At 44.4% G+C, this 15,250-nt stretch overlaps 1 protein-coding gene across 1 annotated transcript in view; it reads right to left on the reverse strand.

The window, feature by feature from the left end:
* Window positions 1-15,250, reverse strand: part of LOC128443942 (A disintegrin and metalloproteinase with thrombospondin motifs 20) — an 88,076-nt gene that overhangs the window by 47,108 nt on the left and 25,718 nt on the right. Inside the window, exons 10-14 of the mRNA XM_053426177.1 lie at window positions 14,904-15,045; window positions 14,180-14,284; window positions 2,611-2,756; window positions 2,109-2,290; window positions 524-660 (exon numbers count right to left, since the gene is read on the reverse strand). Coding sequence (XP_053282152.1) covers window positions 524-660; window positions 2,109-2,290; window positions 2,611-2,756; window positions 14,180-14,284; window positions 14,904-15,045 — 712 coding nt within the window. The remainder of the gene's footprint in view (window positions 1-523; window positions 661-2,108; window positions 2,291-2,610; window positions 2,757-14,179; window positions 14,285-14,903; window positions 15,046-15,250) is intronic.

The following is a 15,250-nucleotide window of genomic DNA, read 5'->3' on the forward strand; positions in this document are numbered from 1 at the left end:
GCCACACAAAATGACAATGTATGATTTGCAATTACTTAATTCAAAGTTTTCAAAGTGTAGATTTGCCTGGACATGATGGGCTTGGCAAAAGCAGGTGTTTTTAAAATGTGACCTCAGTGGCGGATCTAGGATTTTTCTAAATAGGGGCAATAAAGGGGCCTCAATTCACAATGAGTTAATCATATGTCCAATTTCCATGCACAATTCCTGATCAGACCCCATCTGACTTCAGTGAGGTCTGTGCCTGTGTGACATACACATATTTTGCTACAAATTCAAACAAAGTGTTAATGTTATAATGTTATGTTATAATAATACGAGAAGGGCTGAGACTAAGTTTGTATTTCTGTGTCGGTATCATCCTTAATTCCTCCTAAGCCAAGATATAACTTTAACCAAAACATATCTGACGCTACACACCATGATAACATTAGTGGAATCTATTGTGTGTGTGTGTGTGTGTGTGTGTGTGTGTGTGTGTGTGTGTGTGTGTAATTTCATTAGAAAAGAAGAAAGAATATACCCTGCAGAGGCCTTGAACACAGATGTCGTATGTGTCTGGGCCACACGGCGTGCCGTCGGTGACGCGGTCCTTCAGCTGATAATACGCCATCGTCCCAGCCACCCGGCAGAAGAGCTTACAGCGATCCTTCATCAGTACTGCATGGTGGGGGAAAGAGAATGGACCGCAGCTCTTTCGGTTAATGAGATGAATAAAACAAAAATCCTGAACAGTGAAAAGATGGAAGTCATCTCTAGACATGCCTGTACTGATTAAATTAAATCAAAACATAACTTCACATTTTTGATCTTGAGCCTATTTACAGTATTTTTTTCAAAGTTCTGCAGACTCTTTGTTAGAATTGCCAAAATTGTCCAAGCTTCATGGAAACTGTCTTGACAATGTACTGGCTCTGGGGTTTTGGCATGTTGGCTTGAACAGAATCAATTAAAGGAATGAGTCACTTGCAGTAACTTAGACATGGTGGTCTTTGCCAGATGGTAATCTCCCATAGCGGGGCCGGGCATCTCCACAAGGAATGAGATACGGCTGCGAGGGGGATCGCTGCCAGACGGCTTCATATGGACGGGCTGCGTACTGCGTCAATGTTGCTGATGTAGTTTAGTATCAACTACAGGTTTACCCTGGGGCAACTCATCATGGGGATGTAAATGATGACAAAGACAAACACACGCACACACACACATCAGCCAGGATTTTTTATCCCTCACCTCACAGACTTACTAATTCCACATTGGCATTGGTATCTTAAGTGGCCTCCGGAAGAGCTTTTTTGAATTTTGGTGCATTTTGGACATGCGATAGGTTCAATTAGGACAGGGTTAATAAAAGTATTATAATCCTAAGAATTCATTCTGTCGACCTAGTTGAACATGTCTTCTTCTAGGTCCTTGGATTATTTACAGCTGTGTCTGACAACTGGCAGCCTGTGGCCAATTATATCTGGCCCAACAGATCATTTGAAAATGTTATTGTCTTTATTTCAAAATATTGGAATGACGCATTCATTCGCAGGAGTCACGGTTGCTGATGTCCGTCATGCAGCATTCATAGAATCACTTGTCTAGTTATTTGTCTTCAAAGTAAAAGTACACCATGTGCTTTGTTGGTTGCAATACTTTATATTGAGTTTAATTACAGATCTATTATTTGGAAAAGATTTGAACTTGGGTCTGAAGATTGTTGTGTCGAGCATTCACACAGAGGTCAGCCCCATTCCAAATGGACAGGTTGAGAATGGACAGTGCACTAGTGTATTAAATTATCAATGGATTACACTGCAAATGCTGCAGACACACAGCCAACACAATGCTGTGTGTCTTGGCCTCAACAAACCTCCTACACACAATGGGGACGGAGCGGTTTACACAAGCCCAAGTGCTGGTAATCAAACATAAAATGAATAACTGGGGGATTTTCTAAATGGAAAAATGGAGCATTTAATGCATCAATCACACGGAAACACTGGCCTCAAACTACACTGTACAGTTGTATTTAAATACAAACTTACAAACTTTGATGTTGCGGCTCAAGCTACCACAAGACATTCAAATTACACGCCTCAGGATTACATTGGTGTACTCACTGCCACTGTACTTGGGGACCCAGCGGACGGTGGGAGGTAGACCGTTGATGTTGAAGTGCTTGCCGTCAAACGTGGAGCACTGCTCCTCGCGGAAGTCTTTCTGTCCTCGTGGACACGGCTCGGTGTTGCAGGAGCGGAACTTCATCCTGCGACCCACGCAGAACTTCCCGCCATTTCTGGGCCTGGCGGGAGAAACGATGAGATGACAGAGATGGATCACAGAAGGGCTGCACTTCCATTTCAATGTTTGCCCTCGTTTGACTAGAGCTTCACGACTTCAGAGCAACGTTGTTTACTTTGGAATTCACACTAAGGAAACAGGCTTGCTTCGACTGTTGTTTGAAATCAAGTTGATACTCAGTGGATCTGACACACGGGCTTGTTACTCACTTAAGCTTGTTTACAACTCTTGATCATGCCTGACTGCTACTGCTCTTACTAGTTCAGAGTAACAACCATATTAACAATCTGTGATGGCTTTAGCTGTGTGATTCTTCCTTACTCAGGCTTGTTGCAGTCTCTGATGTTGCTCCGGGTTCCTCCGCCACAGGACCTGGAGCAAACGCTGTAGGGCCCCCAGGCACCCCACTCCCCGTGAACAGGTCGCAGGTCCAACTCCTTGTTTACACACATTCCGTGTCTGCAATACTGCAACAGAACACACAAACACACACACACACACACAGATCCAGTTAAAAAACGATGAGTCCAACACCTGCAGTCCTGACGTCAAACGTGGACTCCGTGAGGCTCTAGTGTAGATTAAGTGCATGCACAGCTGGGAGCGGTGTTCCTCTTTGCCTTCTTAATCCTCTGTTTATATCTTTAGCTTTATTTGAAAAGAAATCCAGATTCAGCCATTGTTTACCCCCAGGGACCGCGTTCAACTACCACAGCTGTCAAAAGAGAAATGGGAGTGTGAGGGAGAGACATGTATACAGACAGAAACAAAGAAAGAGGAAGACAGAAAGGAAACCTGATGCCGCCACACAAAATATATTTTTTCAAATGCATTAGGGGTGTGGGGTAATAAACTATAGTGGTGATGAATGTTGTCAATGCTTCAATATGGAATTCAAAAGGGAATAGAAGAAAAAAAGAAAAGTTGTAGATCCATATTCAAAAATAATCTGAAATTAGATTAGCAACAAAGTGGAACAAATTGGAAGCAAATATGAAGAGTATCCTATATGTATATAAATGTATCTTAAATCATCTTGGTCTTTCTGACAGTAGACCAGATGTGAAGAATATGGTCCCTAGTATCAAACGGTGTGTACCCACTAACTAACCTTTGCCAAGAAGTGCTAACACTGCTTTCATAAGCAAAGCATGGCAGGCCCACTTCCCTTTGTGTGTAACCAAATCCCCTTCCCAGCGACTAAGATATCGGAGGGTCCTGTTCACTGAAAGAATGCAGGACAAGACGGCGTCTGTCTGGGTAGGTAACCTGCCGTCCGGGCACACCGGCACGAGGAGGCAGTGGCACCGCGATAAGGAAACTCTAGAGTTGCGATAACAAAAGAAACAAAGTTCATTGCTTGCCTGACATAGGATCACCACTTTAAAAGGTGCAACTTCCAGAGGAGGATCACTTTGTTTTGTAATGTTGATTTGCACATTGTTATTTCAACAGCCAGCTTCATCCAGATGAGAAATACATCTGGCTACACAACCATTGTGTTCAATCCCCTAAGACCGACTGGACTTTGCATGATCCAGTGGACCTTCCTAATTTCACCAATAAACCAGAGAGGGCATTAATCAAAGTCATCACTCGGACATTCTCTGGCCCATTTCCGCTTTAAAATAAATGTACAACTTGCAGCCATCATCTTTGGTGAACATCTGCAAAAAGTTCAAAGTCATACACACAAACACATGTAAACATGCACACGGTTTTGCACCGTGGCCTCTTCTGTACTGGCCTAGCTTGCGTGTGTGTTTTTTACACCCTTGCAGGTCTAATGATGGAGTGTAAAGTCTTTGCACAATGACAGACAGGTGTTAACAGCTGCAGGGTACGGACCAAGCAGGCCACAAACATTTCCATAATCCAGACATGGTTTGAATCATGGCCAGGGCCTTTCTACCTGTCTGACTCCACTGTAAATGCAAACATGAAGGTGCTGATAATTCTCTCAGAGGACTAACAATGGATTCAGAGAACAATTCAAATAAAAGGCACCAACAAGATGTGATAAAACATCCACAAGCAGAAAGGGCCTCCACACCACGAAAAGGCAAACAGGTGTAGATCCTCCTAACCCTGGATGAGAAACATCCTCAAGCCAAAAAAAAGAGTTTAAGAATCAGAGATCTTCAAACAAAGCTATACAAAAAGTAACGCAAACATTTCCCCTCCTCTAACAGCTCTCACATCCCCCTCCCCCACCTCTGTTTAGTGACTGACAACCCGGACGTGAGCATCCCCTCTATACGTCCCCCCCCCCCCCCCCTTATGCCCTTATGGGAAATTGCAAAGGGCCACGCAGGGACCACCGCAGTGCAACCAGAAGGCGGGACCTGAGGAGCTGTCAAACACAAGGCGGACTGTCTGTCAGAGAGGACCAAAGTCCGTGTAAGCCTCTGAGACATTCCACTCCCCCCGCTGGCACCCTGTGTTTACAACCGTTTTGTTTGGCTTGAAAAGGTGATGTGGGTGAAAAGAAGAAAGGAGGACAAGGGGGGAGTGGAAGGAAAAAAACATCTGTGCAAGATGATGTATGTGCGTGTGGGTGTGTTTATGTGTGTGTGTGTGCGAATGTGAGCATGCTTACGACTGTGTGTGTGTGTGTGCACGCCTGCGCGCACATGTGTGAGTGTGTGCGTTAAGTAGGAGAATGATTGCACAGAGTCTGGAGGCATCTGGAGGCCACGCTCATTTCCAATTAGCCTCTCTTTCATAAGTGCTCAAACACACTCTTTGAAAGACGCTGTGGTGACAGGCGGCCTCGGCAAAGCTCAAACAGGCATTAGGGTCATCGGCCGACACTTTCCAAGTAAGATCGTCAAAATTCGCCCTCAATTGGGAGCGTGGTGAGACATTTTACGCTCTTGTGAGAGAAACCTGTCCAGCTGGGACTAGCATGTGTTTCAAATTAGGAATCTCGCAAAGACACACGCTGACTCACCGACACATACAGAGACATATGCAGGTATCGCCTTCATGCATTTTGCACTCACTGTATGAAGATGCACATGTAATGCACCCAAACACACACAATCCCCTAAAAATCCCAAATCACTGAACAGCACGCTGAGTAAAGTCTCACTAACTCAGCTGTAGAAAGTGGCCAGCAGCGAGCAAACCCTGACAGTGGTTAGCTGAGGACAGCAGCATCTGCTCCGAGCTGATCTGCCGGCTGGGATGGAAGTGAGCGCCCTGTAATTGCCAGGAAACGGTTGCAGGGAGCACCTCATTTCTGAACCCAAGCCATACATCAGGGCAGGAATGAGAAGGCAGGAGGCCGATTTAAAAAGCCCTTCCACTCTTTCATTTTAACACGGCCGTTTCCAAATGGCATCATCTTTCAAGTTGTGGTCTTTCTCATGGTTCTTGGTTTGGAGTTCACTTTGGCCTCTTGCCTGGTCAGATTTGTCTTTGCCTCCGTTGCTTTGCAGCCAGTCCAGCAACAATAAAACAGACCGGAGTAAAAACAAATTGGTCAATGTTACGAAGTGGATCCTGGCTGCTGATTTTCAATAAGTCCTCTTTACGTGTCTGATGACTCGTGCCGCAGGCGAGGGCCGGTGGAAAGAAGCTATACAGTAGAAGATATGCAGATATCTGTGAACAGGGAAATGGATATAAGTCAAATGACAGCTGACGGATTGAATCTACACCGATTTTGGGTCTAGAGTAGACCTTTCACCTGTTGGTTTCATATTTCTTCTTTCCCCTGTGTTGTAAGTGTGTGAGGACAGACAGAGGAGACATGATGAGAGGGTTGGGATACGGTGAGAAAGAGAGACAACATGAAGCGACCGTGACCGCAATCAACCTCTCCGCTTTACTACATCACCCTTCCCTTGTTTCCTAACTTGTTTGTCCTCTCTCTGATCCCTCCTCTCCTCACGTTTCCAAGAACTGTGAGGGTTATCATTAAAGTGAATGAGTAGTTTCTTCCTGTCAGCTGTTCCGACACTTTTACTGTGGGTTTTCTCACTTATCATCATCTCTGTGCTACTGACACATATATGGTAAATGGTATGTATTTATATTGGGCTTTTCTAGCTTCTTCTTGATGACCACTCAAACATATATATATACACATATATACCTCTTGTGATATTTTAAAGCTGCACTGACTGATATTGTGTTCATTATAGTATTGTCGACTGTATTTTTGCTAAATTGTTTAGCATTAAGAGCTGCATTAATGCCAAAAAAATTATTCATATAACAAATAATGAAAAAAAAATTATAATCAGAATTTTTTGGCCACCTGGGGGCAGCCCATCACACTGTAAAAGCATTGACATTTGCTGATTATATACGATTATGCACTGCAAATTGTGGCTTAACTACACATTAAGAAAACACATAAACATTTGTTATTAATCTTGTTCACGTTCACCTGATGAATTATTATGCGATATTCAAGCATCCTTTTTATCAGACAATAACAAAACAGTAACTGAGACAAGAAACAGAAAGAGATAGAACATCGGGACAGAAATGCAGATTCAGGGGCCTCAGGCGGCTGCTTTTGATGGACAGTTGCATAAGAGCGGCACAAGGAGGCTCCTTCAAACTTGCCCAATAAATGCGTCCATCCTTGCCTGATCAACGAAGGCTCCAACGGGTGGATCCTCTTTAGACCAAATTCTATTTTAATAGAAAATGGCAAAACAAATTGAAAAAACAAGACCAACATTTTAAGAGCACTCTTTTAGATCAAATATCGGGCTTCAACTCAATTAAATCCTCTGGAGAATGGGTTGTCTAATTTCAGTTTGGCCATCACGCTCTTGGCATGGTCTTTGTGGGGCTATGGTCAAACATGCACTCCAAAGGAGGTGACCCTGAATTGGTCTAAAGACTTCTGTAGTTGTTTTATTTAAGGCTTGGAAATTCTGCTCTCACTATCCTCGATTTAAACAGCAGCAGGAAGTTGTCTCAAACAAAAAGGTTCTGGTTAACTCATGGGATCTAAAAGGCCGACAGACAAAGTTAGCAACATGCTGATAGCTTAGAAACAGAAGCAGGAAACACTCCTCCTGATTATTGCTAATGTTGCTCTAAGTCTGGTATTGTTTGCTCTCACCTTTGTAATAACAACAATACAAAGCACCGTATGTCCGGTGCGGTCTCATCAGCTTCCCGTTTCTGTAATACTGTCAATATATACATATATAATTTCACTTGCACATAATAATTTGACTTCAATAACGAGTATTAGGGCATTAATAGTCGCTACATTTTGGAACCACTCTATAATCATACAAATACAGCTTTCTCCTTCTACGCAGCCAGCAATGAAAGCTCCACTCACCGGCTACCGGACGCAGTAATTCCATCGGCAAACTATTTGAGTGCTAAAACAACAAACCTCTTGTTAGCCCAAATCCACAGATATGTCTGTGATGGTGGTAAATCAAAGTGGCAACATCCTGCAAATATCAAGAGATTAGCTGAGAGTGACACCGATACCAGTCTCACAATCCCAAGCTCCAGTGTCGGCAGATGCACACACAAATACACACGTACACGCGTATACACAAACACACACACCCCATCCCAGCATCATACGACAAGTCTGTCAGGCTGCCAGGGAGCTCCAGCCAACACTCACCGCCTCAGCCAGGAGACTCCATTCTGCCCCCGCTTCACTTTTCAAGACCTCACTATCTCACTCTAATTGGCTGAAACCATAGCGGGCCGTTATTCTTTTCGGAGGAATGTTCTGGAAATCGAAAAACAACTTCCCGTTTATTTACTTACACTAACCACTCAATTAAGTCCTTATTATCTGGGAAAGCTTTTGGGGGCTTTACACTTATTCAGGGAGAAGCTGAGCAAGCCGCCGCTGTATTGAAATCGTAATTTTGCAACAAATTCCCCAAGAAAAAAAAAAGGGCTTTCAGGGGAGCTTTCAGTCAAGACCACACTCAAGTTGACACTTTTTTCTCTCCGCCACCCACTGAGTGATGATGTGGTGAGAAGCCGCAAAGGGATCTACAAAGGGTGGGGTTGTGGACGCAGGGCCAAGTGCTCGGCTGTAGTTTGACAGGCACGTATTGATCAAGTTGGCTGGCCCCTAATCTAGACCCACACATCTGCATATGTGTGTGTGGTTAGAATTAAAGGTTAGGTAATCCCACAACCGTTTATGAATACAACGGACACCAGAGCATTCACATGTACGTACTTGCACACACAGTCAAAACATACACACACACACACACACAGACACACAGAGACGCACACAGGCAGGATCCCTTTGAAGAGTGAGAGGGACAGAGAGGGGGTGTAGGCGGGTAAGCGAGTGAGACCAGGGGGAAGAGAGGATAGAGGGGAGGGAGGATGGTGGCAGTATTTATAGACAGCAAGTGATGGGATGCCCTCATTAGTGCATGGCCCACTGAGCTAGATGACATACGCCGCCAGGAGGTCATGTGACCGCATTACTCAATCCGGCGGCCTGTGAGAGGGTCCGTCGAGTAACAGAGAGGGAGCGAGGGAGGGAAGGAGGGCGAGAAAGAGGCAGAAGTGGAGAAGCGGAGGGAGTCAGAGAAGAAAGGAACACAGGGGGAGAAATCTAACCGTGAACCCTGCCGTGCCCGTTGCCCTATTTTAACTACGCTGTATACAAACAAAAACCCTTAATTTAGGGGACGTGCCGCTCTCCCAACTTTCTGAGCACTGACCTCAATTACCCGACGAGCCTGCAGCTTTGTTTCATAACCCTGATAGAAGCACACACAAAAAAAGCCTCTGACAATGCCGGCTCAAGAGGTGACAGCCGTTCAGAAAATACGTCCTTTTTTTTTACGAGAGATCATGTTTCCAGTGTCAAAGTTTAGAATGACATGACAGGCTTTGGGCTAATGATAGGCCAGGAAAGTTGTCTTTAAAGGGGAGGTGGTGTGGTGGTTGCAAAGATAATGTGTGCCACTGCTTTTTCCCGTAAAGGCCATGAATGTAATCCTCTATACATCTGACCCCCCCCCACACACACACACACGCTCTCCCTGTCAGAGCTGTGCAGACACCTCAGAGCGAGGAGCTTGACCAGAGTTCCCGTAAAGCCTCAGATCTGGACCTCATGACTTCTGTTTGAGAAGAATGAGAAAGGGGTCAGGAGGAGTGCTGCGGAGGTGTGATAGAGACGTTGCCTTAAAGGTAGGATTGGTAATTTTTTCCTGAAACAGTTTTTTATCGTAATTGTTCTCTTACCAGCTATCAATAAATAAAGTCATCTGACAAAAAAGGCAAATTCAAAGAGCAGTTGTGTGGGACCTTGCAGGACTGTAATAATTACGACTAATCATTTCATTGCAACCAGATTAATGGATTGGATAGTGGATCCATCACTTACTGACCTGCCCCCCTGCACGCACCCTGTCCATGTTCTCAGTGCACGTGAATGGAGTCTTTAACCCACAGATGGCTTACATCATGGAAGCAGAGACGGTAGTAAGAAGTTGGAGAGCATGTCACGGAGAAATCGGCTTCTAGCAGTGCACGTTCATGTGTCTTGTAGCTTTGACAAGAGAACTGATGGGTGGGATGTATCGGTTGCATGTGTAGCATACTCTTGCTAGCTTTTCCAGGATCACCAACCCCAGCTTTAAAAGTGTGTGTAAGTTTTATTATTGCCAATATTGTTAAAGGATTACTCTAGCCTGGATGCCAGACGAACTTAGCCCCGCCCACAACATTTTAGGTCGGGCAGTTCGGTCTGGAGTCGCTCCGTTGAGGAAAAATTATGGCCCGACCGGGCCAATCAGATTGTCAGGGCGGGCTTTATACGATGATTGACAGATGATCAACGGTAACGTAATCAACCACGTCATCAAAGTGCCCTTGGGTTGAATTCGTTTTCAACAGACATGCCTGCCGCTGGCGAGCTGAGATGTGTAGATGCTGCCATTGAGTCTGTTTTAGAAGACATCGACAGCGCATTCATTTTGAAAGAGGAACACAGAACGTGGAGGCGACGCCAAAGCACCGCGCTAATCCCTATCGCCCCGGCGCTTGGCTGTTCACAACGGACACTGAAGCGACGCTGAACCGCCGGGCAGCGCTAATAATATCACCCGTTGATCCAGTAGATCGCTGCACGGCTTTGTGCCAGTCACACCGGAGGCTGAAGCACCGCGCTGCGTCAAGGCTGCCTCGCGGTGCTTCAGCCTCGCGGTGTGACCGGCACAAAGTTTTAACATGGGAGTGGATGGGAGCCAGCTGTTATTTAAGGCTTGGCGCTGCGCTGAAGCGTCCGGTGTGAACCCGGCGTTAGTAAATAACTCACAATGCGTTGCTTAGCATACGTCACATACTACGTTGCTCTGATTGGTTGTAGGTCTATCCAATTGAGCGAAGAAGAATTTTACTTCCTGGTCAGTTGAAACACGCCCCATAATCACAGCCCAATGGAGCGGTCTCAGACTCACATTCTGACTAGAATTGTGAGTCTGACAACGTCAGGCTAGGATTACTCACCAATCAAGCAGAAAAATGCAAGTTCAGTATCAAACCTGGCGCTGGGTGTGCTAGGGCAAGTCACATCAGTCACAGTTTCATTCTTTTAGAACACTACATAGTAAGCTCATCAGCAAATTAATTTTGCGTATTTTCTCTATGCCTGTAATTACATAATTGTTGCAGGACTATGACGTACAACAAGGATGTTGGCCAATGTAAATATCTGACAGTATATTCAAAATATTCATTCTACAATCAGTAACAAACACAGTGAATGATCACCAATAAAAGTAGAAAATAAACTTGTTTGCCACAAGTTTGTACTGCCTCCAGTGATGGAAAGTAACGCCACAGTCGTCTGTTGTTTACTTCCTTTTCCATCGCTTTCCTTTTCTCTGACATCTAGTTTCTCAGGGGACATATCATAACCCCTTGTCTTGTTAACAAAACATTGAAGCTCTTGATAAGACATCAAAACCACCAGCACCTCTCGCTTGAAACCCAGTTCAGCAGCAAAGACACAAGTAGACATTCAAAGAACAAAACAGCACTGGCACAAGAGAATCAAAAAGAGTCATCTTGGTTTACAGATAACCAGACATTTGAGGGTGGCATGATGAGGAACACGCACATACTTGCACGCACGTACGTATGCACTCACACACTCACACACACACACACAAAGAGGTACCACATAAAAGCGCTCTTGTATAGGCAGGTGAGTGTTGGTGCAGGGTCCCCCTGTCTTTCAACTCACGCTACTTCAAACAGACCCCTGCATGCTGATGAAACCTGGGCCTCATCACCACAAACAAAGCTGGTGCCACTACTCACACACACAAGAAGTGAAGGAAAACTGTTTGTGTATTTTTGTGTAGACAGAAATCAACCACCACTATAGGATCAGATTTGTATTTTTTTCGGCTATTGCTATAGCTTTGGGGATCGCAATGTCGAACAGAATTAATCCCAATGACTTTGGAGATCCTCAGACTTTTCATCTCACACCACCAGGAAGTTGATATTAGAATTTGTGAAACAGATTGAGGCATATTAAATATTAAGTATTTGTTGGAGAAGCTAAAACTTCGTTATGTGATTTGGCATCAAGAGACAGTTTAGCTGAATATGGTTTGGACGTAACACTGAGTTACTTTACTCAAATGATTTCACTGTGAAAAAGACCTTATTAGGATTGAATGGTTATACGTCTATCAAGGTTTTCAAACAAATGGAACCTGGTTTTAATCAAGATGTCTGACCGCATTGGATCTGGATTTTCTCAAAAGTGTTTACAGGATTCCAATGAAGATCTGTCAAGCATGGTGATATAGCTCAGTCACCTTAGGTTGGGTTAAGGTTTGTAGCTTATTCAACGAACCACTTGCTGTGATTAAACTCACACCATGTCTCCTCAACTGGTTCTCCCACATACAGGCTGAGAGCAGTGTGGGAGCAACAATCCCCGGACCATTACTGTTTAGTACGGTTGTTGTAGTTGGATTAAGACGTTAGCTATCCCCTGTTAACCTCTCCTCACTGGACAGCGCTGGTCCAGGGCCTAACATGGTGATCAGGGAGATGGAGCCACATGAAAGGATATCAAAGATATAAGACTTACATGGGCCCACATTGCAAAGGACTCCTGGAGGGCAGGGGGTTGAGGAGTAGAGAGACCCTCCTTCTCTCGTTCCCTCTCTTTCGCCCTCTCATGCATGTTCCGAATGTTAAACACCACCACATCCTCGTCCCCCTGTACCTCCTCCTCACTCGCCTCCTCCCGCCTCTCCTCCCGCCTCCTGCCCTTCAGAATCACTGATGTGAGGTCTTTTGTGAGAGCGCTGGCTGGCCTCAGCCTGGACTCTCTTACGGCCTGACCACTGACCCACTCACCCGCCTTTTAAAGAGGTTTTAGGGTCACGGGTTCATAACAAGGTGACTCAACTGTGAACGGCGGGCGGCATCCTCTTTCAAAGAGCCTCCGTCTTCACCTTTTCCCTCTCAAGAATCTCTCTCCCTATTTTTTGCTCCCTCTATCTGTCTTTTCTTTCTTCTTTCTCTCTTTCTCTTTCCGCCCCCTCCCGTGTAGCCCTTCTCTCCATGTATCCTCAGAGACTGACCCGCCGTCTCAGCCCTAATTAGCATAGCATCCCAGAGCGAGGAGAACATGAAGGCTAATGGGGGCTGGGGCCCCGTAACAACACCAAGGGTAAAGCTTCAAGTTTCTAACTAAGGCCATCACCTGACCACATTTACATGGGTTTCTGCAACCAGGATGCAGGCAGCAGAGTAATGCATGATAAGTTATTCCTTCCTATTTGTGGAGGAAGTGAACTAAAGGGGAAAGGCATCAGGATTCAGCAGAGCCACATGGAAGGTATTTTGAATTTTAACTAAACTGTAAAGAGGCGAGATTTCATAACTAAGCGGATTGTGGAACAGGAGGAAACTTATTCAGATGAGTGGGCTTTGCTGCATCAGGATAATTCATGTTGGTATCCAATTAAACACTACCTTAAAGAGGAGGATGAGGAGTTTCTTATGCATTTTTACACATGTATATAAGAAAATTGGACAGATCACTCAAATACAAAGCTCCCTCTGTTTGGTATAATCCCTTTTTTGACATCCATTACCTCTTTCAATGGCTTCAGTTCATTTTAATTTAATCATCTCAATACAGTCGCCTGCCAACAATCAGGTTACCAGTTTGAATCCCTGCTTGTTATGTTGTCCCCATGTCTGAGTGGGTGTTCACTAGGTACTCTGACTTCTTCCCACAGCCCAAAAACATGCTGATTGTTTGAGTGCTTGGAGACTAGTTTGGTGATAGGTGTGGATGGCGATACACATGTGACTTGTCCAGGTTGTAACCCGCCTCTCGCCCACTGATAGATGGGATTGGGTCCAGCTCCTCTCGTGACCCACAGAGGATAAGTGGTATATATAATGGATGCACTTTTTCTTTGATACATGTGTATGTAAAACTTTTGCGGGTTAGGGTTAGGCTGTGTTCTCAATTTTGCATTTAAAGGATATCATTGAAAATGAGATAAATGCACATACACATCTCGTTATGCAAGAGTTGAAAGAGTTTTGCACATTATTCCGTGATTGGCCTTTATACAGTATAGAGGTCAGACAGGTCAACAACTGTTAGTCTCTCAGTTTTCCCTTTGCTCACAAAGGCATTTATTATCATTCACCAAACTGTCTAATCCTAATTACAGGAGATCTAACAACTTGATTGTTGCTGCTTTGAGACTTTCAGCAAACAAACAGGTCTGGAGCATGCACAGTTAGTGTCATTCTAAGCAAAATATGTGCCTCAATAAAAAAGGGCACACTGTTATAGTGTAGGGAATCAACTTCCTATGATCTGTTCATTAAGCAGCACAGATCCACATGTGGATCAACTTACCATTCCATTTCCACAGTCGGTCCCATCAGCCAGTGGCATGTGCTGCGTGCGGCATCCTTTGTGGTCCCCCTCTGCGCTCGTACACCACAGCCTCTTGCACTGTTTCTGCAGAGGGGAAAAAAAGCATGCACCTGCAATTAATAATTTTTGTGGCTGAATAGGAAACAAGCTTGTCTATAATGTGAGAACATGGCACAGACAAAATGTTTTAATTTGATCTGTGACTTTTATTGGATCCACCGCAGAATCTAAGTGTAAACATATTGCTTTTTTTTCTTGTGGAAGGAAGTGTGCGTGATTGCAGCTCCAAAATGTGTTAATTGGTTTCATCAAATTCTTCATATGTTATTTTTAATAAATATTTTGGTCCGAGTAGCCAGGAACTGACACTTTGTTTTGTGCCTCACTGGTTCCCACACATGTGCGAGATGCATTTTAATGCCTCTGCACCGGGTTGTAATTAACGGCTGTGCAGTCAACAACAGGCTGAGTTAATCTGCCTGTTTGTATTTACATTAGGCATGGGAATTTACTGATGAAACCAATCCACACTATTTTACAATAAACTACACACAATTAACTGATTTTTTTGTGATATTTTCTGATCTTCTAGAAACTGCTTTGCACAACTCTTGGACAGTTCATGAAGGTTCTCTACTTCCACTTGAAGTCTTACATCCTCACTTTTTCAGTGCGGTTCTGCTTTGATAGCAAGCCAACTTACCATGTAGGGGCAAATTTGAGAACCGGGTCCAAACATCAGTTCACACTGTCTGTTGGCATTGTATATTTGACCAGGGAGGAGGGTGGGCAGCTCGTACGTTCTGCCTACTGGCTCATCGAGGAGGCACTCTCCGTAGCCGGTGCTAGAAAAATCAAATTTGTAGAACGTGTGTAGTGTAAATGAAAAGAGAATAGAAAAACCACACAAGTCTGTTTACAAACACACATCATCATGGTATGAAAATTCCCAGGATAATCCAGCATGTTCTGACCCTAAAAAAGTATCAACATGTGTCATCTCTTTCATAAGTAACAAAGTAAACATCTCAGGGTAATTGTGTGATCATC

Source organism: Pleuronectes platessa, chromosome 7, assembly GCF_947347685.1.
Source record: "Pleuronectes platessa chromosome 7, fPlePla1.1, whole genome shotgun sequence".
Lineage (NCBI taxonomy): Eukaryota > Metazoa > Chordata > Actinopteri > Pleuronectiformes > Pleuronectidae > Pleuronectes > Pleuronectes platessa.